The following is a 23,932-nucleotide window of genomic DNA, read 5'->3' as shown; positions in this document are numbered from 1 at the left end:
CATATTTACCCTGATAATCCCCCTGACACTAGGGTTAATTTAACATGGCTAATCCATCTAATCTACACATTTTGGGATTATGGGAGTAAAATGGAGGGCCTGCAGGAAACCCATGCAGCCACGGGGAGAACATGCAAACGCCACATGGACAGTGACTCTAGGCCAGAATTGAACCCAGGTCCCTGGCACTCTGAGGCATCTGTGCCTCACTGTGCCACCATCCCGCCCCTACAAGGACCTTTAGTTTCCTGATTTATCCCATACCTTGCATTACCACCACTATTTCATCATCTATAAACTCCTACTATCAGTATTTGCTGCCCTTTGCTGTTTCTTAGCTCTGTCAAACTGATTCTACACTGATCTTCAATCTAAGGTACTCTCTCACTAAAGTACTGATCTCATGCTTTATCGACAGCGCTACCCCACTGCCTTTTCCTTTTTGCCCATCCTTGAATATCCTTGAACAAGTTTCCAGCCTTGGCCATCTTACAGCCAAGCCTCCCACAAAGGCAATTGGAGCATATCTGTTTATCTGATGTGATTTGATTCATTGTGTTCACTTATATTAATGTACAGTGAAAAGTATTGTTTCTCGAGTGCTACGCAGAAGAAGCATACCATTCATAGAGAAGGAAAGAAGAAGGTGCAGTCATAGCTATGGTGTAGAGAAAGATCAACATAATATGAGGTAGGTCCATTCAGAAGTCTGATGGCAGCAGCGAAGATGCTGTTCTTGAGTCATTTGGTACGCGACCTCAGACTTTTGTTTCTTTTTCCCAACGAAAGAAAGTGGAAGAGAGTATGTCCAGATGGGGTCCATGATTTTGCTGGCTAGTTTTCTGAGGCAGCAGAAAGTGTAGATAGAGTCAATGGATGGGAGGCTGGTTTGCATGTTGGACTGGGCTTCATTCATGATCCTTTGTAGTTTCTTGTGGTCTTGGACAGAACAGGGGCCATACCAAGCTGTGAAACAATCAGAAAGGATGCTTTCTATAGTGCAACTGTAAAGATTGGTGATAGTTGTAGCGGACATGCCAAATTTCCTTAGCCTCTCTGCCCTGGTCCCTCCATAGCACAGCATGGAGGGACCAGGGCAGGTTGTTGATGATCTGGACACCTAAAGCTTGAAGTTCTCGACTACTTCCATTTCATTCCCGTTGATGTAGACAGAGGCATGTCCTCCACTATGCTTCCTGAAATCGATGACTATCTACTTTGTTTTGTTGACATTGATTGTCAGTTCACCAGATTCTCTATCTGTTTCTTGTACTCCGTCTCATCATTGTTTGAGATCTGACCCACTATGATGGTGTCATCAACAAACTTGAACTTCAAGTTGGAGGGGAATTTGGCCACAGTCATAAGTGTATAAGGCGTACAGTAACAAGCTGAGGATACAGTCTTGTGCGGTGTCGGTATTGAGGATAACTATGGAGGAGATGTTGTTGCCTACTGTTACTGATTGTGGTCTGTGGGTTAGGAAGTCTAGGATACAGTCACAGAGGGAGGAACCAAACCCAAGACCATGAAGTTTGGAGGTGAGTTTCATTTTTCTACTTCTGCCATCAATTCACTTGCTTTTTTGCAAATGCTGAGTGCATTCAGATGGAATATCTTGAATTATTATTATTTTTGCAACATCCAGCAGATTTCCTTCCCTGGGGACCCCCAATAAACTTCTGTCCAGTATGAAAAACAACTGTTCACTGTTACTCACTGTTTCTTGTCACTCAGCCAATTTCATATCCATACTGCTCCAGTTCCTTTTATTCCATGAACACCAAGTTTGCTGACAAGTGTGTTATGTGGTACTTCTATCAAATGCCTTTCAAGTCCAAGTACACTACATAAACACACATCACCTTCATCTACCCTCTCTATTGACTCATCAAAAATTTAGTTAGTTAAACATGATTTGCACTTAAAAAAATTCATGTTGGCTTTCCTTAATTAATTCACATTTTCCTAAATGACTATTAACTTTGTACCAAATTATCATTTCTAAAAGCTTTCCCACTACAAAGGTTAAATTGACTATCTTATTGCTAAGTTAATCCTTACACCCTTTTTTGAACAATGGCACAACTTTTGCAGTTCTCTGACACCATCCCAGTTCCTCAGGAGGATTGGAAGATTATGGCCAGTACCTCTGCAATTTCCACCCTTGTTTCTGTCAGGATCCTCAGTGCATCACACCCAGTTTTGGTGACTTAATCAACTTTTAAGTACAGCCTCCTATTCAATACCTCCTCATTTCAAATTTTAGCCCATCCACTGTTTCAACTACCAACTTTTTCACGACAACCCAAGCAGCACATTCTTTCTTGGATAAAGATAGATGCAAACTCCTTTTTGTAATAAAGAGAGATACAAAATACTCATTCAATACACTTGGTATGTAGAAATAATGCAACAAATGGTAAAAATATGTATCATCTAACCTTTCTGGTCTGGCTGCATTTGGTATAGGAATCCTTGTTTTGCTTGTCAGATCCTCATTGTAGGTCTTGTCTTCTGCTTCAGATAGATGATACTTGAATCTATGAGAACAGATTAAAGGCTTCTTAAAAACTTTGATTTGATATACACACACACTAGTACTCTCTGGCCCCGATCATGAACATCAGCTAGGAATCAAAAACCATCCATTTAATCCTTTGGAACATTGCTCATAATATTGTAATTTCAGGAGACTACAATCAATGTTTGAACTTCATTTCTATCTTTTTGAATGTAGAAGGATGCCTCCAGTAATTTGGCACCTTGATGTATAAGTTTCTATAGTGACAGCAGGTATACTTCAGCAGGCTCATTCTATTTTTTCTCATTTCCATACACCCAAAAACAAGAGGAGGATGTTGAAGGGTGGAAAACATCTAAAAACACCCATGCATGTATGACCCCAAAGACCCCAGCAAGAAAATGTACTGCATGTTATGATACTAAAATGAACACGTCAAGCCTCAGTTAGAGGAGGCAGAGGATGAAGATATGACTACAGTCAGCGTCCAGCGAAGCAAATTTTAAAAATTAGAGCTGTGGCTCTGGATCATCATTGCTGACTGCTGATGAAAAATGCATGAATTTGCAAACATCAAAGGAAGGATAGATATCACACTGCAGTAAAATATCCAGGTTGTATTCCCAGCTTCATTTGTTCTCTCAAAGATTGTGTGGGTTGAGCTGGGGTGGGGGAGGAAATCCAGACAAGTGAACTGCGATTAACTTAAAGTTAACACTCACGTATTTCTTTCTTATAATTGTTTTAATATAAAGCAGTGTCTCCTAATGGCATAATTGTAACAATGCCTTGAAGGAAGTACAGTCAGATAATATATAGGAATCATGTAAAGCAGTTGAAAGAGACACAGGTAATAACTATCTATGGATAATTCAGGATCATCAATAAATAAATACCTTTCCTTTTACATGCTGTACCTGCATACCAACTTTCTGCAATTCATAAACATAAGTCACCCAGATTACTCTGCCCGATGCATTTTGAATCTGCTTTTCATTTAGATAATCATTTGCCTTTCTATTTTTTTTCCCCAAAATGGATAAACTCACACTTGTCCACATTAAACTCCATCTGCCAAATTTTGGATCATTCTCCTAGCTTATCTATATCCATCTGTAGAATCTTTATATCATTTTCACTGTCTGCTTTCCCACCTATTTCAGTATCACTTGCAAATTTTGCTATTTCCCTGCTTGCAAATTGTTTTTATAGATTGTATACAGTTGAGATCCGCGGACTGATTCCTGTGGCACTCCAGTAGTTACATTGCCAGCCAAAGAAGGACCTAATTATCCCAGATCTCTGCTTTCTGTCAGGTAGCCAAACCTCAATCCAATCCAGTACTCTACCTTCTGTCCCCTGTGATTTCACCTTCTAGATTAGTCTTTTATACGACACCTTGTCAAACACCTTCTGGATGCTCTGACAAAGAGTACCCAGACTCAAAATGTTGGCCCTAATCCCACAGATGCTGTCAGACCTGATGAGACTTTGCAGCATTTTTTGTTTTTGGACCAGGTTAACAATGGTGGATTGAGCTTTGCTTTTCAAATGCTCATTCATCTCCTCTTTAATGATTGATTCCAGCAACCTCCCCACCACAGAAGTCAAGGTAACCCGTTTATAGTTTCCTAACTTTTGACTCTCTCCCTTTGTGAATAAGTGTGACACCACTGGGACTTTGCCAGAATCCAAGGAATTTTGAAATATCACAATCAGTGTATCCACTATCTCTGCTACCACCTCCTTTAATAACTTGGGGTGCAGGCCATCAAGTCCTGGAGACTTATCTTTAATCCCATCAGTTTATTCAATACTTTCTCCCTAGCGAAGGCTATTGCACCAAGTTCCTCTACATTAACTACAGTTTTTGGAAAATCTCCATTATTCTCTGCCACGAAGACGGTGGCAAAACATTGGTTTGATGCCTCCACCAACTCTGTGTTTCCCATTAATACCCCATCAGTATTGTCCTCCAAAGTGCCAACATTTAGCTCTTCTCTTCCACTTTATATACTTATGGAAGCTTTTGGTCTTTGTGTATCTTTTCTGATAGGTTCTTTTTGTAGTTCATCTTAGCTCTTTCGATTTTGTTTTTAGTAGCCTTTTGCTATCCTTTAGGGAAGGAGATCTGCCACTCTTACCCGATCTGGCCTATATGTGACTCCAGAGCCATAGCATGTGGCTGACTCTCAACACCGCTTCAAGAGCAATTAGGGATGAGTAATAAATGCTGGCCAGCCAGGGACACCCTACGTCCAATTAATTTCCAAATATTAAAATCAATATTGATACCCAATATTAAAATATTGAAAATTCACTTGGGATGAGTAGCAAAAATCCATAGACTAAAAGTGAAAACTAAATATGTGGGATTTTACAGAATTAGAACCATGGAATCTCTGTTTGAATTTTGATTTATAAGTTTCCTGTTAAGCAGCATAAATTTGGGGGAGGGGTGGGAATGACAAATTTTTCATTTACAAAATAAGGGTATGAAATTCTATTTTGAAAGCCAAACCAGAAATAGCAGTGTTACTTTTTGTAACCCAATATAAAATTTGTTGTCAACCTGATCTGAATATTTAATAAAGCCCTATTGTACCCATTCATTGCACTATTAATATGCACAAATACTTACATCAAAGTATTTTGGTTACCACCCAAACTGCCTTTGAAGTTTGCTGAATCTGTCAATTATTGATAATTATTTTATAATGTTGTTAAAATCCCTGCTGAAATGCAGCTGTTCTAAATATGTGAACATTCAGAATGCCATGCAGGTGTGAAATTTTAACAAAAATTAAGAGCGGTTAAGGTTGAAATACTGAACAAGTTGCTGCCACTTGGGATCCATTTTGTTCAAACCTATTAAGTTGTACCAAGAAAGGGGTTCAAAACCATTGCAATCAATCGGCAACACACTTAGTTTTAATTAAAACTTTGCTTCCAATCTAATAAAGGTTAATTTCAAAGAATAAATTATCTCCATTAGTAAAGTTCAAGGTTCAATGAAGTTCTCACCTGCTGCAATCCAGCCTTGGCTCATGTAATTGCTGTTGCTTTCGAAGGAGCAGGGTCTCGTGCTGAGCTAGCAATCTCTGCAGTTTTTCCTTCTCCAGCTCCAGCTCCATTTTCTGACACATCAATTGCTGCCTTTGGTCAACCAGCAGTTTCTTTTCATGCAAAACTTCTCCGGTCATTATTCCCATTTGGTCATTCATTGCTGGATCATGAATCATTCCAGAGTGTTCAATTAATGGTTTGAAATGCCCATTATGTACATTAGTGAAATGATTTTTATTATCAGTTTCTCTATTTCTCAGCCATCCACAGCGTGAAGGCTGGCCGCCATCTATGTCATAAAATGCAACAGCCTGCACAGCACCTACATCTACCTGTTCGTTCATACTGTAATGTCTTCCTGCAAGTGGCTCTCCCTGAAGTGTACTTCCAGTTTGAGTCCCACAACTATTTTGGGATGGAAAATTCTCAGTATGTTGAAGCTGATGAAGCTGACTAGGGTTTGGGAAATACTGGGCCAAGTCAGACTGAAGATGAGGAATGAAAGGTGAACCAATAAGCCCTTGTTTAGATTTATCAGCAGCATTTAATGCACAGGTGGGTAGAATTCCAAGAGAAGAGCCATGTGCGTCTGAAGAGGCCAGCTGAGGAGGATTCTTCTTGCTAGACACCTAAAAACAAAACATTTGCAAAGGTTAAATAAAAATGAGACATTCATTGGTACTTCCTTTATTGGGGTGACTTTTTTAATACAAGTTATTCCCAATGTATTTCAATGAGTGAGTTGGTGGTAAAGGAGTCAATCTAATAAATGGGATAAAACAGAAAATACTCAGCAAGTCAAGTTGTGGTGGTAGAAACAGACTTATCTGTTGGACATACTGCAGCCTATCACAGCAGGAAATATGGTGGCTAGGCTGCTTCGATTGTGGGAGAGGCCTTTCTTCAGCCTCCCAGCAGCAGCAAAACCTAATTCCAATTAAGTCAGAGAGTAGAAGGGACACACACAGGAAAGCCACCCACCACTAGCTAAGTATCAATTGTGTTCATTAACAGTTGACAAGATTCAGAGATTAAATGGAAGCTGCATGATGTTCCTGCACACTCCTGGTAGGCCATTCCAGCATCCCTGCTGGGATACGCCTCGCTTTCATGTACTCGAGAGACTGGTCATCAAGAACAGCGAGAATGCGGAAAGATTTTTGACTGCAACTTCGCCTCTGTAACCCCAACCCCTTGACTCCCTATTCTGCCTTCACTCACCTTTGGTCTGGGATCGCATGATGATCCTGAGCCTCTGTGGATGCATTTCTGCCAGTGGGAGTGATGGCTGCTCACACCACAGGAGTTGTCAGCTTCTGATTGGCTTGCAGCTCTTAGCCTGACTGCCCAGCAAGTAGGGCTTCTGCCACTGGGAGCCTCAATCACAGGGAAGGCCCAATAGTGGCTATTTAAATGTCTGAAGGACATATGTTTCTATCCAAAGAGATAAAGGGATATGGGGGGAAGGCGAGATCAGGATATTGATTTTGATGATCAGCCATGGTTAAAATGAATGGCAGACCAGGCCCGAAGCTAAACCTGCTTCTATTTTCTATGTTTCTATGATTCGATTGGGCATCCCCACAGAACTGACAACGGTTTCCTACCATTTCTCTGACTGGTGGGAGACATCCCTTGCCAGCCGAGGCCATCATTTCAGAATAATGATCTCTAATCAAGACTGCAATCAAAAAATATTAATAGTTAAATTCACTTGATACATGGCAAAAATTAGTACGCTGGGTTATAACTAATAACGAAGCAACTTTACCCTGTACTTTTCATTTTAATAGAGCTAATAGAACAAGTTGAATTTGCATATGATTGAATTTTGAAATATTTTGTTGTTCTTTTCCTACATTATTCCCAATGACAGGGTAGTTGATAACCTGTTCCAATGTCCCTGTAAATGGCATTCAAAAGACGGATGGATTCACTCACGTTTTATCTGCCTAGCATCTCTACTTGACAACGTAACAGAACCAGAATTCACCAAGTTGCGAGCCACGGTGAAAAACCTGTGTCCTACCACTCAATGCACAATGTATAAATATACCAACCATGAATATTAAACGACTAACAGGTTAACCAGGAGTAAATCTGTCATATAATTTGCAAAAGCTATAGATTATGTCACTAGCCAGCATGATGTCTGATCAATTTGTTGAAGTGGCACAGCATGTCTTAACATGAAGGATATAATGGAAATTCAGAGCATCATATCGTGGTGTCAAGCACCGAGATTTACTGCAGGTTAACTTAGTGCACAACATAAATAAAAAACATATTTTTGTTCACTTGTGGGTTAATAAAATTATTTTATTTTTAGTGTGTCTGAAAATATGATTTACGCAATAACTATTTTTTGTTTCACTACAAGGTATACAGAAGGGTGATGTTCACTTACTATGCCAATCTCAACACCTTCCAATGGTAACGTTGCTTCAAGTCCCAATTTCTTAACATTCATTAAATATAGATCACAATTTTAATTGTGAACTCCACAATCAACCCTTGTAATAAAACACATCATACAAACTACTAAGTAATATGGAACTGGATATTCCTTTATGAGATGGGAAACAGCCACAATTACTGCCACAGAAATAATTTTGTTTGTGCCGCAGGATGTACAGCTGCAGTAGATCCCTTCTGTAGCTATCACAGGAAAATAAAAGTTTGTTCCTTCACATACATTACACATGATTTAGGAAGTGTGAAGTTTAATTTCTAAATTTTACTGTGAATTCCTCAAAATTGATTCAAAAGACAACGAAATAAATGAAATGCAGCACAACAGATTATTCTTGTCCAAGATTATAATACCTCAGCAATGACAATGGTATGTCCATTATGTAATGTTTATATGAAGCATCTAACAAGCCTGGTGAGATACAATGGCACTCCTCCAAAAAAAAGGAGTAGAGAGTACAAAAATGCTGCACCATTATAAATTTTAATTTAACTATCTGCAAATCAGAGAAGTCATTTCCAGGTTATGCGGCACATTCATTTTCAGTGTACCGATTCAGACGGAACATTCAGCACCTCCAAACTGGCAACAAGTACCAGCAACAGAGCTGTAAAAGACACTGCTAATTGTACTCAAATTCTGGGAAAGGTGGGGAAACATGGGAGTATAAAAAAGTATCTTCATATGAACGTACTCACCATCTTTTTAAAAAAAGTCATCTTTTGTTCTGTCCCAAGTTGGTTCACAGAAATGTTCAAACTTATAGTCATAGGGAAAAGGACAGGAAAAGACCAATTGGTCCTATCCCATATAGTAAAAATGCCTCAGACAAACACCATCAATTTCAAGAAGCCATGTCATCTCCTTGGAGTGGAGAAAAGACTTTAAACTAATTTTTAAAATAATTTGGAACAAGAAGTGGAAAATTCCACTCCAACTCCCACAAAGACAAACAAGCAAGCTGTAAGGACCTGCTGCTGATTAAGAATAGGCTGATACAGTGGTAACTGAACAGTGTTGGATTGTCCAGTTGTTTGTGGATAGGCATGATGTGGAGATGCCAGCATCGGACTGGAATAAGCACAGTAAGAAGTCGCACAACATCAGGTTAGAGTCCAACAGGTTTATTTGGCAGCACAAACTTTCAGAATCTCACTCTTTCTTCAGGTGAGTGAAATTTTTCACCTGGATTTGATTCTTCACCATGAATTTGACAAGCCTAGGTAACTTTTTATACTCTTAGTGCTTTAGCTGTCCTGGAAGTTTGGCTAAGTTCTGTAGCACAGGCACTGCTGTCAGGATCTTGTTGGGAACTGGAATTACTATGTCCAAGCACGCTTCCATTTCTTGACACTATGTGGAATTGAACTGGCTCTCACAAGAATATAAAAACATTTTAAAAAATAGGCCATTCAGCCCAATTCTACTTCACCATTGCTGATCTGATCATGGCCTCAGCTCTGCTTTCCTGCCTGACCTCCCCCACCCCCCCATACTTTAAAGTAAAGTTAAAGTTTATTTATTAGTCGCAAGTAAGGCTTATGTTAACACTGCAATGAAGTCACTGTGAAATTCCTCGCCTCCCTTGTAAGAATTTTTTTTTAATTTGTTCATGGGATCTGGATGTCGCAGGCTGAGCCCACATTTATTGCCCATCCCTAATTGTCAGGCCATTTCAGAGGGCATTTTTTAACACCATGCTTACACCAGTACATTGTGGATCTGCAATCAAATGTAAGTCAGAATGGACAAGGACAGCAGATTTCCTTCTCTAAAGGACTTTGGTGAACCACATTGCTTTTTTCTTTTACGACGTTTGGCAATGGTTTCATGGTCAACATTAGACCTTTTAATTCCAAATTTTTATTGAATTCCCTGGTGGGATTTGAACCTGGGCCTCCAGAGCATTACCCTGGATCTCTAAATTATTAGTCTAGTGACAATATCACTGTACCACCATCTCGCCATAACTCAACAGCAATGCAATGTAATTCAGCCATGAATAGATCCAATGACCCAACCTCCAGTGCTCTCTGAGTACAGAATTCCAATGTTAAAGACCTTCAGAGAAGAAACTCCTCCTTATCTTATCTTCAAAACTTTTGTTCTGAAATGGTGTCCCCTACTGCTAGATTTCCACATGAGGCAAAACATCCTCGCAGCATGTACCTTGTCAAGTCCCCTCAAAATTTTACATACTTCATTAAGAAAACCCCCCATTCTTCCAAACTCCAGTGATTATAGCTCAAACCTGTTCAACATTTCCTTATATGGCATCCAAATCATCCTTGAAATCAACCTAATGAACTGTCTCCAATGCCTGTTAAATAAGGAGACTAATATTATATGCAGCACTATCACCAATGCTACGTTGAGCTGTAGCAAGATTTCCCTAGTTTTATACTTCCCACTGTATCAGAAACCAATAAAGCATTTGCCTTCCTAATTAACGTACTGTATCCGTATGCTAACATTTCATGTGTCATGTTCATGGATACCCAGGTCCCTCTGTTGCTTTTCTATCCTTCCTATCAAAGTAGATAATCTTGCAATTTCCCACATTATGCTCCATCTGCCAGTTTTTTGCCCCCTCACTTAATCTTTCAATATCCTTTTGCAAGTTCCTTGTTTCATCCTCAGAACTGGCTTTTTTTATCAATCCTTGTATCATCAGAAAATCTGACTACAATTCAGTCCTTCATCCAAGTTACTAATATTGATTATGAATAGCTGACGACCCAAGATTGATGGAATAAGCAGTGATGTTTTGTGGCACCTTACTAAAAGCATTTTTGCAGTCCAAATACATCCATCCCCATTTGTTACATCTTCAAAAATCCAGATTCATCAAACATGATGGGCATGATTGTACTGGCTCGCCGTGTTAATTGACTGGTACGACAAATCAGATTTGCATTTAGTTTCTCACCGTACGCAAAGCTGCTGGCAAAACAATCCTTTAAGAAATAACGGGCCAAATATGACATCATTTGGCCTCACTTACACTTACTCATTCGCTGGTCAGTCTTCTTGCCAGCCACAATCACAGTTGGTCTCCACTAGTGGAGACCAGAAATGATGGACTCACCAGGGGGGAATCAGAGGCCCCTGGGTGGTCGAGGGCAAGGCCAGGCAGTGCATATCTCTACAACCACTTATTTTACATGCACAATGGACAATGGGGAACCTGTGTATGTAGTGTAACTGGATTTCCAGTAGGCATTTGACAAGGTGCCACACCAAAGCCTGTTGCATAGGATGAAGGTGCATGGTGTTACGGATAATGTATTAGCATGGATAGAAGATTGATTAACTAACAGAAAGCAAAGAATGGGTGTTTTTTCTGGTTAGTAATCAGTGGCTAGTCGTGTGCCTCAGGGATGAGTAATGGCACCGCAACTGTTTACGACTTACATAAATGATTTGGAATTGGGGACCAAGTGTAGTATGCCAAAATTTGCAGATGACACTAAGATGAGTGGCAAAGCAAAGTGTACAGAAGACATTGAAAGTCTGCCGAGGGGGTGGGCAAGGGTCTAGCAGATGGAGTACAATATTGGTAAATGTGAGGTCATCCGTTTTGGTAGGAATAATGTCAAAATGGACTATTATTTAAAAGGTAAAAAATTGCAGCATGCTGCTGTGCAGAGGGACCTGGTGTCCGTGTGCATGAATCACAAAAAGTTGGTTTGCAGGTGCAGCAGGTAATTAAGGATGCAAATGGAATTTTGTCCTTCATTACTAGGGGGATGGACTTTAAAAACAGCAAGGTTATGCTGCAGCTGTGTAGGGCGCTGGTGGGGCCACATCTGGAGTATTGTGTACAGTTCTGGTCTCCTCACTTGAGGAAGGATATACTGGCATTGTAGACGGTACAGAGGACATTCACTAGGTTGATTCCGGAGTTGAGAAGGTTGGCTTATGAGGAGCAACTGAGTAGATTGGGGCTATACTCATTGGAATTCAGAAGAATGAGGGGAGATCGTATAGAGACATAAGGTTATAAAGGGAATAGATAAGATGGAAGCAGGGAAGTTGTTTCCACTGGCAAATGAAACTAGAACTAGGGGGCATGGCCTCAAAATAAGGGGGAGCAGATTTAGTTGAGGAGGAACTTCTTCACACAAAGGGTTGTGAATCTGTGGAATTCACTACCCATTGAAAGTTTTTAAGGCAAGGATAGATAAATTTTTGAATAGTAAAGGAACTAAGGGTTATGGTGAGCAGATGGGTAAGTGGAGCTGAATCCACAGAAAGATCAGCCATGATTTGTTTCAATGTCAGAGCAGGCTCCTGCTCCTAGTTCTTATGCAAGCCATCAGCTCATGGGTCCTGAGGGCCTTTAGTCCCATTAGTTTTTTTGAGTAATTTTCTCTTACGTGATTGTTTTATGTTCCTCCTCCTCTTTGCTTCTTGATTTTTTATTATTCTTGGGATGCTTTTAGTGTCCATCATAAATACTTGTTCAAAGTCTCTGCTACTTACTTGTTACCCATTGTTAAATTCCCAATCTCATCCCCTAAGGGACCAACAACTATTATAGCTATTGTTTTCCTTTTTCATATCCTTGTCAAATATTTTCTTACAATTTACTTTTGTTCTAAATTCTCCCCCTACCATTTTTATTGTCATTAATCATGATGAGGACCCAGGAGGAGCCAAGAAAAATTGTACACTCAATACTCTTAGCTGAGGGCAGATCCAAGAACTTCAGCCTCGTCTTTTGCACTCATACACTGGGTTCTGCCATCATTAAGAGTAGGATGATTCAGGAGCCCCCAGTTAATCTAATTTAGCTCACTCCCTCAGATTGTGTCAGAAGATCCCAATGAAGCTGCACAAAACAATCAGTACTGATCTATCTGTCCTCCCTATAAGCCTCTCTGTAAGAATTGTAAATGTATTAGTGTCAGTCATGTTTCATCTCTGAGTCAGATGGTTGTGTGTTTAAGTCCCACTCGAGAATGTGAGTACAAAAATCAAGACTGACACTGAGTGCAGATGAGATGTTAAACCAAGGCCCTGCCTGCTCTCTCAGGATGCAAATAACCCAATGACACTTTTGTTGAAGAATAGCAGTGGAATTACCCCTAGTGTCCTGGACCATATTTATTCTTCAATCAACACCACAAGAACAGATTATCTGGTCATTACCATATTGTTGCTGGTGAGAGGTTACATGCCATTTGGTTGCAGCATTTCCTACATTACAATAGGGATTACACCTCAAAATTACTTCATTAGCTTTGAGACATCTAGCAATTGCAAAAGGCATCCCTATAAATGCAAGTATAAGCAATATCAACTTCCAGAATATGGACTGCATCTTCTTCTGCCAAATATGTATTAAAATAATAGCATAATTCATGAATTACAACAGCATCCAGTTCCAAAAATAAGCACTGTGGCATTGAATGTTCCCCATTGAGTGTCCGAAAATGAGAGAAGTTCATTTAAGACTATCAAATGGCTTATATAGATAAAATATGTGAATGAACAACACATTTCACAGTGAGAATATAATATTTTCCTACACTCCTTAGTTTCCAAAAACAAGGATACAAGATTCTACAGTTCCTACCATTAATAGTGGCCTCACTGTATGAACACCATTTATCCTACATTATTGCTGAACAGTAAAACCGTTCTAGGTTCGTTAAATTTATAACCAAATCGAGGCCCAACAGTTTATGGAGCATCCTCACTACACTGCACGTCTGCATCATGATTGAGGACTATGCCACTCTGACTTCATCACAACTTCATTGAATGGGGCATTGGTACATCAATAAATTTTGTGGCTATGGTGCCCATTTGACTCCAATCACCAATACAAATTTCACAAGCAGACTTAACCTCCAAGATTTCCAAACAATGCATCATAAATCAGTCGACACAGGGAATAAATGAGGTCTGAAGAATCAACTGACTTCTGGAGCTAGGGAAAATACAGATGGTTAACAGAAAAAAGCAAGAAGTAAAGATAAATAGAACACTTTCAAGTTGGCAGACTGTAACTCATGGAATGCCACACTTATCAGTGGTGGGACCTCAGTTCTTCAGCTAGTAATGTATCCAAGTTTGCTGACAATGTAAAACTAGGTGGGAATGTAAGTTATGAGAATGTCACAAAGAGGCTGCAGAGATATAGATAGGTTAAATGAGAGGGCAACAAGATGGAAGATGATGTGTAACGTGAGGAGATGTGACATGATTCACTTTGATAATAATAGAAAACCAAAATGTGATACAGTAAGGGTTCATTCAATTGATTCTTCAGATGAATGGGTTGGCCTATGTTGACAGGCTGAGTTAATTAGATTGATAGTCTCAGAACTTTACAAGATTGAGAGGAGTAGAAGTGCTTCCAGTAACAACTGCTCCCCACATGGGTCCCCCCAAAGCTAACTTGTTTTCTATTCCTTGATTAGCTACCACCCTGTGACTGGTCTCCAAGGATGACTATTATTCTCTCCTTTCCTACCCCCAATTTTCCCATGTGAGCCTTCCATTTCTATCAGTCAAGATGCAGATTTTTTTGAGCAATCCTGCTGTTAAATTTAGCAGGAACTCCTTGCTACAATCATTCCAACCCTCCTTTCCACATACTTTTTGGGGCCTGTATCACTCTAAACATGTTTCACCTTCATTAGCTAAACTAGTTCAAACTTGAAAAACATTATTTTTTCAGCTGCTGAAAACTAGGAACCAGTATGTCTGTTGGGGAAGTGACTGAGGAGAGGAAGAGTGGGGATTAAGAGATAGAGGAACCACGTTAATGAGGCTCAGGACTATTAAGCTATCAATTAAAGTTATTCCATTGTAGAGAGAATGTTTTCTTTAATGGCGGGGCAGGATACACAATATCTTCTACACAGCGATGTTCTCTGCTTTGTGAGCAGAACAGCACAACACCTAGACCCACCACTGTCAAAAAGGAAAATCTCCTCAAATTAACTAAAGTAATTTGAGTTTGAGTTGAGTCCTTCTGTACAACTAACAGATGCTTCAAATCACCATTGTGAACTTTCAAGTTGCTGGCTTGTCAAGAAAAAGAAGTTAACCTTGTATTTCAGAAATAAAACTTTCAAACATTCAGTATCTGGAACAAATGGCAAATTTAATTTGCCATAACTGCTAATTCAACTAATGCTTTCATTCTCAGTTTTACACACTTGGGTGAGAATGAAGCATAGACATACAATGCACCGACACATTCTCCCCAACCGTTTACAGCCACAAACTAAAGGGCAGCAATGTGTTGCTATGTTACAACATCTGCATCACTGTCTAACAGTAGTGTACATTGTGCTAAATATTCTCCTTCAAAGTTCTGAACCACAGCTAAGTTATTGTAATAGTTCAGCACCTATAGTTAAAGATGAAGCAAATTTATTTCTGCGCAGCTATATTAAAAATAAGCATCCATATCTTCTAGCTGATTTTGTATGTCACTCAATTTAGAAATGGCATGTAAATGCACACAAAGCAGCTAACTCTCTAAGACCTGATGCTCCCAGATGGCCTGTCCAGTGCACACATAAATCTAGGCTCCACAACTGTTACTCATTAATTTATATTGATCCAACAGCAAATCAACTAAGTATTAAGGGAGCATAATCACATGCATCAGTTTAAATAAATAGTAAAAACAGAAAATGCTGGAAAAATTCAGCAGGTCTGGCAGCATTTGTGAATAGAGAAACTGAGTAAATATTGAGTCCATCTGACTCTTCCTCAGAAGGGAGGGAGAAATGTGATGGATTACATACTGTTTAAGAGCGGAAGGAACAGCTGGAGCAGAGAAGGTCAGTAATAGGTAGCAGTTAGGAGAGATTGTCGCACAAGAGGCAGAGGAAGCATTAACGGTAGTATGAAGAACATAAGAAATAGGAGCAGGAGTAGGCCATCTAGCCCTTCGAGCCTGCCCCGCCATTCAATAAGGTCATGGCTGATCTGTCGTGTCTCAGTTCCACCTTCCTGCCCTCTCCCCATAACCCTTAATCCCCTCGCTTATCAAAAACCCATCAACCCGCCTCTTAAAAATATTTAGCGAGGCAGCCTCCACCACTTCAACGGGCAGAGAACTCCAGAGATTCACCACCCTTTGAGTGAAGAAGTTCCTTCTCAACTCCATTCTAAACTGCCCCCCTTTATCTTGAGGCTGTGCCCCCTAGTCCTACTGTTCTTTCTGAGCAGGAAGAGTCTCTCCACCTCTATCTTATCCATCCCATTCATCATCTTATATGTCTCAATGAGATCTCCCCTCATTCTTCTAAACTCTAACGAGTACAAGCCCAGTTTATTCAGCCTCTCCTCATAGCTCAACCCCCTCAACTCCGGTATCAGCCTAGTAAACCTCCTCTGCACTCCCTCCAAGGCCAAAATATCCTTGCGTAAGTGCGGCGACCAAAACTGCACACAGTACTCCAACTGCGGCCTCACCAGTGCCCTATACAGCTGCAGCAAGACCTCCCTACTTTTATATTCAATCCCCCTCGCTATGAAGGCCAGCATCCCATTAGCCTTCCTGGCCACCTGCTGCACCTGCAGGCTGGGTTTTTGCGACTCATGCACAAGGACCCCGAGGTCCCTCTGCACCGTCGCCTGCTGCAGTTTTTCACCACGTAAGTAATGGTCCTTCCTACCATTATTCCAACCAAAGTGGACCACCTCGCACTTGCCAACATTAAATTCCATTTACCAGTTCCTGGCCCATTTGCCCAGCCTATCTAGATCCTTCTGCAGACTCTCCAGACCCTCCGCGCAATTTGCCGTTCCACCAATCTTGGTGTCATCAGCAAATTTCGACACCATACACTCGGTTCCCTCCTCCAGATCATCTATATAAATGGTGAATAGCTGAGGCCCCAGCACCAACCCCTGGGGCACTCCATTAGTCACCAACTGCCAATCCGAATAGCTCCCATTGACCCCCACTCTCTGCCTCAGCAGAGTTATAGAAGAGCTATAGAAGATGTTGATAGTAGTATAAAGGTATGATAACAAAATGTGTTAATGAGAGAACAAAGATCTGTGCTCAGTGAAAACAAAACTGAAGAAGAAGTGATAGCTCAGTGGGATGGGGAAGGGGAAAAATTTGCTTTAGGACAAAAAAAGTTCCAGATGAAAAAAGGATCAAGATGTAGGAGAAAGGTCACAGACTAAAGTTGTTGAACTTAATTTTAGATTCAGAGGGCTCTCATGAGCCTAAACAGAAGTTGAGGTGCTGCTCCTCCAGTTTGCACTGGGCTTCACTGGAACATTGCAGCATGCCAAGGATGGATATGTGGGAGGTGCAGCTGACAGTGACCAAGAAGGCTGCAACTGGACAGATAGGCCAGCAGATTAGGCAGAGATGTGCAAAGTAATACACTTTGACATAAGTAATAGGGTGAGGCATTATAGACTAAATGCCACAATTCTAAATGTCCAGGGACAGAAGGATCCGAGAATTCATGTACATAGATTTTACAATGTGGCAGGACATATTGAAAGATGAGTTAACAAAGCATTTGGGATTTTGAACTTCATAATTAAAGGTATTAAGTACAAAAGCAGTGAAGTTATGTCAAACATGAATGAAGTTCTGGTTAAGCAACAAGAGCAGCACATCTGGTTATAAACTGCAAGGTTAGGTTGGAGAAGTTGAGTTGTTCTCCTTGGAGGAAAGGAGATTTAGGGCAATTTGATAGAGGCGTACAAGATAATGACAGATTTAGACAAGGAAAAGCTGTGCCCAATAGCTGATATTAAATAAACTAGGGAGGGACAGATTTACCAGTTTTGGGCAAGAGATGGGAATGTGAGGGAAAACCTAACACAGTGAGTGGTAATGACCTGCAACCTGCTGTCTATAGGTAGATAGAGGCAGAGATGATGAATCATTCTAAACGGAAACTGAAAAGGCAAAATAAACTTACAGGGCTAAGGAGATTGAGTGGGAGTAAGGGACTGATTGGACTGTTCTTCAGAGAATCAGCATAGTGTCAGTGAGCTGAATGGCTTCCTTCTGAAGAGTGTTGACTCTACGGCTGTATAAAATGGATCTAAGCAAGACACTGTTGTTATGCACACATCTGAAAGAGCTGAAAACTTTTCACCCTAGGGTCTTCTACTTTTTTAAAAACTTAGTTTATACATTTTGTCTAGATCTAAAATGATGAGGGAATCAAAGTTGTTCAATTATTCAGAATTATACACTGATTAGTGTCTTAAAAACTGGAAGAAACTGAAAAACACTAAGCAGCTTGCTGTGAAACATTCATACATAAATATTAAAGGCTCATTCATTCATCTACCTTTATGCCCACTGCAGCATGTTATTTCATAACTAATACCCTGCCATAACACCAATATGTGTCACAGGAAGTGTGAATAAGCAATCTACCTCAATGATCTTCAGACATCAAATGCTTTATTGCAGTTGTTAACTACACAAGCGAGTGCATATCAATTCAAATTCGGATGTGACTGGCTGATATGCAGACTGCAGTACTTCAGCAGCAATTTAAACTGCGCAACTGCTCCATTTTTAGCTCATTACTCTAGTATCTGGTCATTATTCTGATATTTATTTGTTTGAATTTAATAACTTCTTGATGCAAGTATATACTTGGTTACTCAAATATTTCAAAATGCTGTGTGTTCTCCACCTGCTTTTCAGAAAAGGTTGGAATGGCGGATGCAATTATAGAGTAAGTTTAACAAAGTCGTTGGGAGTCACCAATACCATTTAAGCTGGGTTTATTATTAGCAAGGGAACAATAAAGCTATAAGTTGTGGCAAATGTATCAACATACGAAATGCTTACTCCTGCTTCTGTTCCAGAATTGCACATTTCCAAAAAAATCTGACCCACTTCTTTTAAACATTGCAAACATATATAGGGGACGATTTCCCCCGGACCACCGTGCTGCTCTAGTACTGCAGTGAGCCTGGAGATTCAAGTGGAGGACATGTCGCGGGCTTCCTGCTGGGCGCCACGAGTATCCAGCTGCTGGATTTCCGGCGCCATCAGCTCCACGCCAAATCGGTGCAGAGCTGTATAAATTATGCTTATGGCCATTAGTGTAGCATTAGTGGGCCCAGCACTGAAGTCTCCGAGCCCGCTAGCCTCCCCGCGCTAGCTTAGTGTATCCTGGTTATTAAAATGCACTTATTCACAAGCAATAAAATGCTGCTGGTACATAGCCAATCTATCTGCACCTTAGAAACTAGATTAATGCTTCAGATACAATATTACAGGTATGTAAACCTGTAATGACAAACTACCCAAAGCAACGAAAACAGCTACTTTTATTTTAGAACCATTTTACTCAACCGATATCTGAGATATCCATTGTACAATAACTTGTAATTCTCCCCCCCAACACCTTAAACATTCTCAGTTTACAGCTCAAAATCATTTGTGAAGAAACTGGTTTTTTTTAGTATTTCTGGGGTCTGCTGTGGTATTCTGTAGGATTGTAGGACTGTAGGACCTGTGCCTCTATCAGATGGGGAATGAATGTCTACAAAGTGGAGGACATCCAAGGGGCTAGGTGTGAAAGGCAGACAATTGAAGTGAACAGACCTGAGTTGGATTTTCGTCAGGTAAATAATGTGGATAGAAATTTACATTGGGAGAAATGCGATGATAATCTATGATTCTAAGGAAGTGGAGTGGATGGCATCCATTTTAGCTACATATATCCCCACAGCATGGCATACAGCGATAGCAGACAGTGAGACAGTAGTCCAATAGTCTGACAATTTAAAAACCATAACTGAAAGCTTTTAAAGAGGAAAGATAGCCTGAGGTAGAGTGGATGAGGTGCAAACGGCATTGTTCACCTAACTGTGCTTTGCACAAAACATTGCTTTGTGGATGGCACGACAGCACATTGGTTAGCCTCACAGTGCCAGAGTCCCAGGTTTGATTCCAGCTTTGGGTGACCATGTGGAGTTTTTACGCTCTTCCCATGTCTGCATGGATTTCCTCCGAGTGCTCCAGTTTCCTCCCATAGTCAAAAGATGGGCAGGTTAAATGGATGTGTGGGCCTGCATTAAGATGCTCTCTTAGAGAGTTGGTGCAAGTTGATTAGCCTCCTTCTGTAGTGCAGGTATTCTACGGTTCAACAAGTGAGGATTTTCATTTTTAGCGGTTACATTTTATAGGAAGAAGTAATTTACAACTTTTAAAAAATCATAAAGAAATAAGGCAAAATTATCACATTTTATTTTACCTGGAAGGAATAGCCATAAGGAGAAACTAGAAGATTTTTATATCCTGGACAAGGTAAATTTCAAAGAAGGATAAGAACAATGGGAAAGGATGAAAAGAGAAAAACATTTAAAAAGAGAAAAAACAGAATGGTGATAAAACTCAGCAAGTCTTGCAGCATCTGTAGGGATAGAAAACAAAGTTAACATTTCAAGTCCATTTGCCACTCCATACAGATGCTGGCAAACCTGCTGAGTTTTCCAGCATGCTCTGTTTTTATTTCAGATTCCAATATCCGCAGTATTTCACTTGCATTTGAAGAGAGTTCAGAGCTGTGTTGAAGTGTGGCCCTGAAAAATATCCTGAAGAGAGTGCTCTATGCTGGGACAAAAGAGTGAAAAGGTGAAATGAGCAGTTTTTAGTCACCCCACAGAAGTGTTTGGTTGTTGCAGAAAGAGGATTTTGGTCTAAAGTCATGGATTTCAGTAGCTGAGTAAGCCAGTGAGAAACTCTGTGAAATACCTCCCCTAAAGCACCATGAGTTGTACCTTGTGGTAATATGATTAAAATTTTATGGATTAAATTTCTATAACAACTTGCTGAATGGGGTGTTTATTTGTGAGTCTTACCAAGTAAGAACCTTTGAGGGAAATGTTCTATAAGACTAACTTTAACTATATAAATGTAATCATGTGTGTTTAAGTTTTATTTATGTTCTTAGTGATTTAGTTTTAATAATCAAAATCTCCAAAGGTGTTATTGGAATTTATGGCGTCCGACTTCAGTACATGTATTTTTCTCATGGTAAAATACAAATAAAAAAGTTGTCATCGCTGGTCAAGTTCCCATTTTGGGATTTGGCTAACACAGCGTTTATCACCTGCCAGATCATAACAGATTCTGTTAACATATTTGATTACCAAATATATGAAATAGAAACAGCAGTAGGTCATACTGTCCCTCGATCCTGGTCAATGATTCATCACAGTTGAACTTCTACATCAGCTTGATTTCCCACACTACCATGACATACCCTGATTTTCTCCATGTCAAACAAGTCATCAACTTCACTCTAAGAAATTCAACAACTGTACATTGGCAACACTGAGGTGGAGAATTCAAAAGATCCCATCCATTGACTCTGATTACACTTTCTGCTGCCTCCGCAAAGCAACCAGCATAATTAAGAACCCCCACGCATCCCAGACATTCTCTCTTCCACATTCTTCCGTCAGGAAAAGATAAAAAGTCTGAGGTCACATGTCAACTGACTCAAGAACAGCTTTTTCCCTGCTGCCGTCAGAATACCTTGCATTAAGCTGATCTTTCTCTACACCCCAGCTACGACAGTAAAACTACATTCTGCAATTTCTTCTTTCCTTCTCCATGAACAGTATGCTTTGTCTGTATAGCATGCAAGAAACAATACTTTTCACAGTCTGCTAATAAATGTGGCAATAATAACTCAAATCAAAATAAGAACATAAGAACATAAGAAATAGGAGCAGGAGTAGGCCATCTAGCCCTTCGAGCCTGCCCCGCCATTCAATAAGGTCATGGCTGATCTGTCGCTGCTCAGTTCCACTTTCCCGTCCTCTCCCCATAACCCTTAATCCCCTCTCTTATCAAAAACCCATCAACCCGCGTCTTAAAAATATTTAGCGAGGCAGCCTCCACCACTTCAACGGGCAGAGAACTCCAGAGATTCACCACCCTTTGAGTGAAGAAGTTCCTTCTCAACTCCGTTCTAAACCGCCCCCCTTTTATCTTGAGGCTGTGCCCCCTAGTCCTACTGTCTTTTTTGAGCGGGAAGAGTCTCTCCACCTCTATCCTATCCATCCCATTCATCATCTTATACGTCTCAATGAGATCTCCCCTCATTCTTCTAAACTCTAACGAGTACAAGCCCAGTTTATTCAGCCTCTCCTCATAGCTCAACCCCCTCAACTCTGGTATCAGCCTAGTAAACCTCCTCTGCACTCCCTCCAAGGCCAAAATATCTTTGCGCAGGTGCGGCGCCCAAAACTACACACAGTACTCCAGCTGCAGCCTCACCAATGCCCTATACAGCTGCAGCAAGACCTCCCTACTTTTATATTCAATCCCCCTCGCTATGAAGGCCAGCATCCCATTCGCCTTCCTGACCACCTGCTGCACCTGCAAGCTGGGTTTTTGCGACTCATGCACAAGGACCCCGAGGTCCCTCTGCACCGTCGCCTGCTGCAGTTTTTCGCCACGTAAGTAATAGTCCTTCCTACCATTCTTCCTACCAAAGTGGACCACCTCACACTTGCCAACACTAAATTCCATTTGCCATTTCCTGGCCCATTCGCCCAGCCTATCTAGATCCTTCTGCGGGCTCTCCACACCCTCCGCACAGTTTGCCGTTCCCCCAATCTTGGTGTCATCAGCAAATTTCGACACCCTACACTCGGTTCCCTCCTCCAGATCATCTATATAAATGGTAAAAAGCTGAGGCCCCAGCACCGACCCCTGGGGTACTCCACTAGTCACCATCCGCCAATCCGAATAGCACCCATTGACCCCCACTCTCTGCCTCCTATTTGACAACCAATCCTCTATCCACGCTAACACCCTACCCCCAACTCCATGTCCCTTGACCTTATGCAATAACCTCTTGTGAGGTACTTTGTCAAACGCCTTCTGAAAATCTAGAAAGACCACGTCCACCGGCTCTCCTCTATCCACCACCCTAGACACATCCTCATAGAACTCCAGTAAATTTGTCAGACACGACTTCCCTTTAATGAAACCGTGCTGCGTCTGCTCTATCAAGCAATTCCCTTCAAGATGCCTCGCAATTTCCTCCTTAATGACAGATTCTAACATTTTACCTACCACAGACGTTAAACTGACCGGCCTATAATTCCCCGCCTTTTGCCTGGCACCCTTCTTAAACAACGGCGTAACATTAGCCGTTTTCCAATCATCCGGCACTTCCCCGGAATCCAGCGACGTCTGGAAAATAACCACCAAGGCATCCACTATCACCTCCGCCATTTCTTTCAGAACCCTCGGATGCATTCCATCCGGTCCTAGGGACTTGTCCACAATCAGCCCCTCCAGTCTGTCAAGCACCACCTCTCTAGTAACAGTAATGTCATTAAGACCCTCCAGTCCTACCACCTTTCCATCGCTAACACCCGGCAAATTATTCACGTCCTCCTCCGTGAAGACAGAAACAAAAAAGTTATTCAATACCTTAGCCATATCCCCATCCCTTACCACTAGGTCCCCTTTCTCATCCTCTAAAGGACCAACATTCACCCTAGCCAGCCTCTTCCTTTTTATATATTTATAAAAACTCTTGCTATCCTTTTTTATATTAAGCGCTAGCCCAGCTTCATAGTTTCTCCTACCCTTCTTTATCAACTTCTTTGTCAATCTTTGTTGACATTTAAACCTCTCCCAATCCTCCATGGATAACGAAGGAGGTGAAGGAAAGTGTTAAATTAAAAGCGGAGGAATTTAGAGTAGCTAACATTTTCCAAAAATAAATTCCTCCTCATCTCAGTCCAATGGCTGACTCTTACACTGAAACATTGGCCCAAAATCTCTGACACCCATAGAACTGTTAACTGGATGGAAGTTAAGTGATGTGCACTGGGACCCTGAGTCCTATAATTTCTCAGGAAGTTTAAAC

The 23,932-nt window shown here is 40.8% G+C and overlaps 1 protein-coding gene across 4 annotated transcripts in view; it reads right to left on the bottom strand.

Moving 5' to 3' along the window:
* kiaa1328 (KIAA1328 ortholog) overlaps positions 1-23,932 on the bottom strand; it is a 192,778-nt gene that overhangs the window by 89,351 nt on the left and 79,495 nt on the right. For all 4 annotated transcript variants that reach the window (XM_080214587.1, XM_080214671.1, XM_080214751.1 and 1 more), the window contains 2 exons: positions 5,549-6,219; positions 2,445-2,543 (listed from right to left, as the gene is read on the bottom strand). In XM_080214587.1, coding sequence (XP_080070713.1) covers positions 2,445-2,543; positions 5,549-6,219 — 770 coding nt within the window. The remainder of the gene's footprint in view (positions 1-2,444; positions 2,544-5,548; positions 6,220-23,932) is intronic.

This window comes from Carcharhinus amblyrhynchos, chromosome 1 (genome assembly GCF_965287045.1).
Source record: "Carcharhinus amblyrhynchos chromosome 1, sCarAmb.v2.hapA, whole genome shotgun sequence".
NCBI classification, from domain to species: domain Eukaryota; kingdom Metazoa; phylum Chordata; class Chondrichthyes; order Carcharhiniformes; family Carcharhinidae; genus Carcharhinus; species Carcharhinus amblyrhynchos.
Note: the sequence above shows the minus strand (reverse complement) of the source record. Positions and strands in the feature narration are given on the sequence as shown.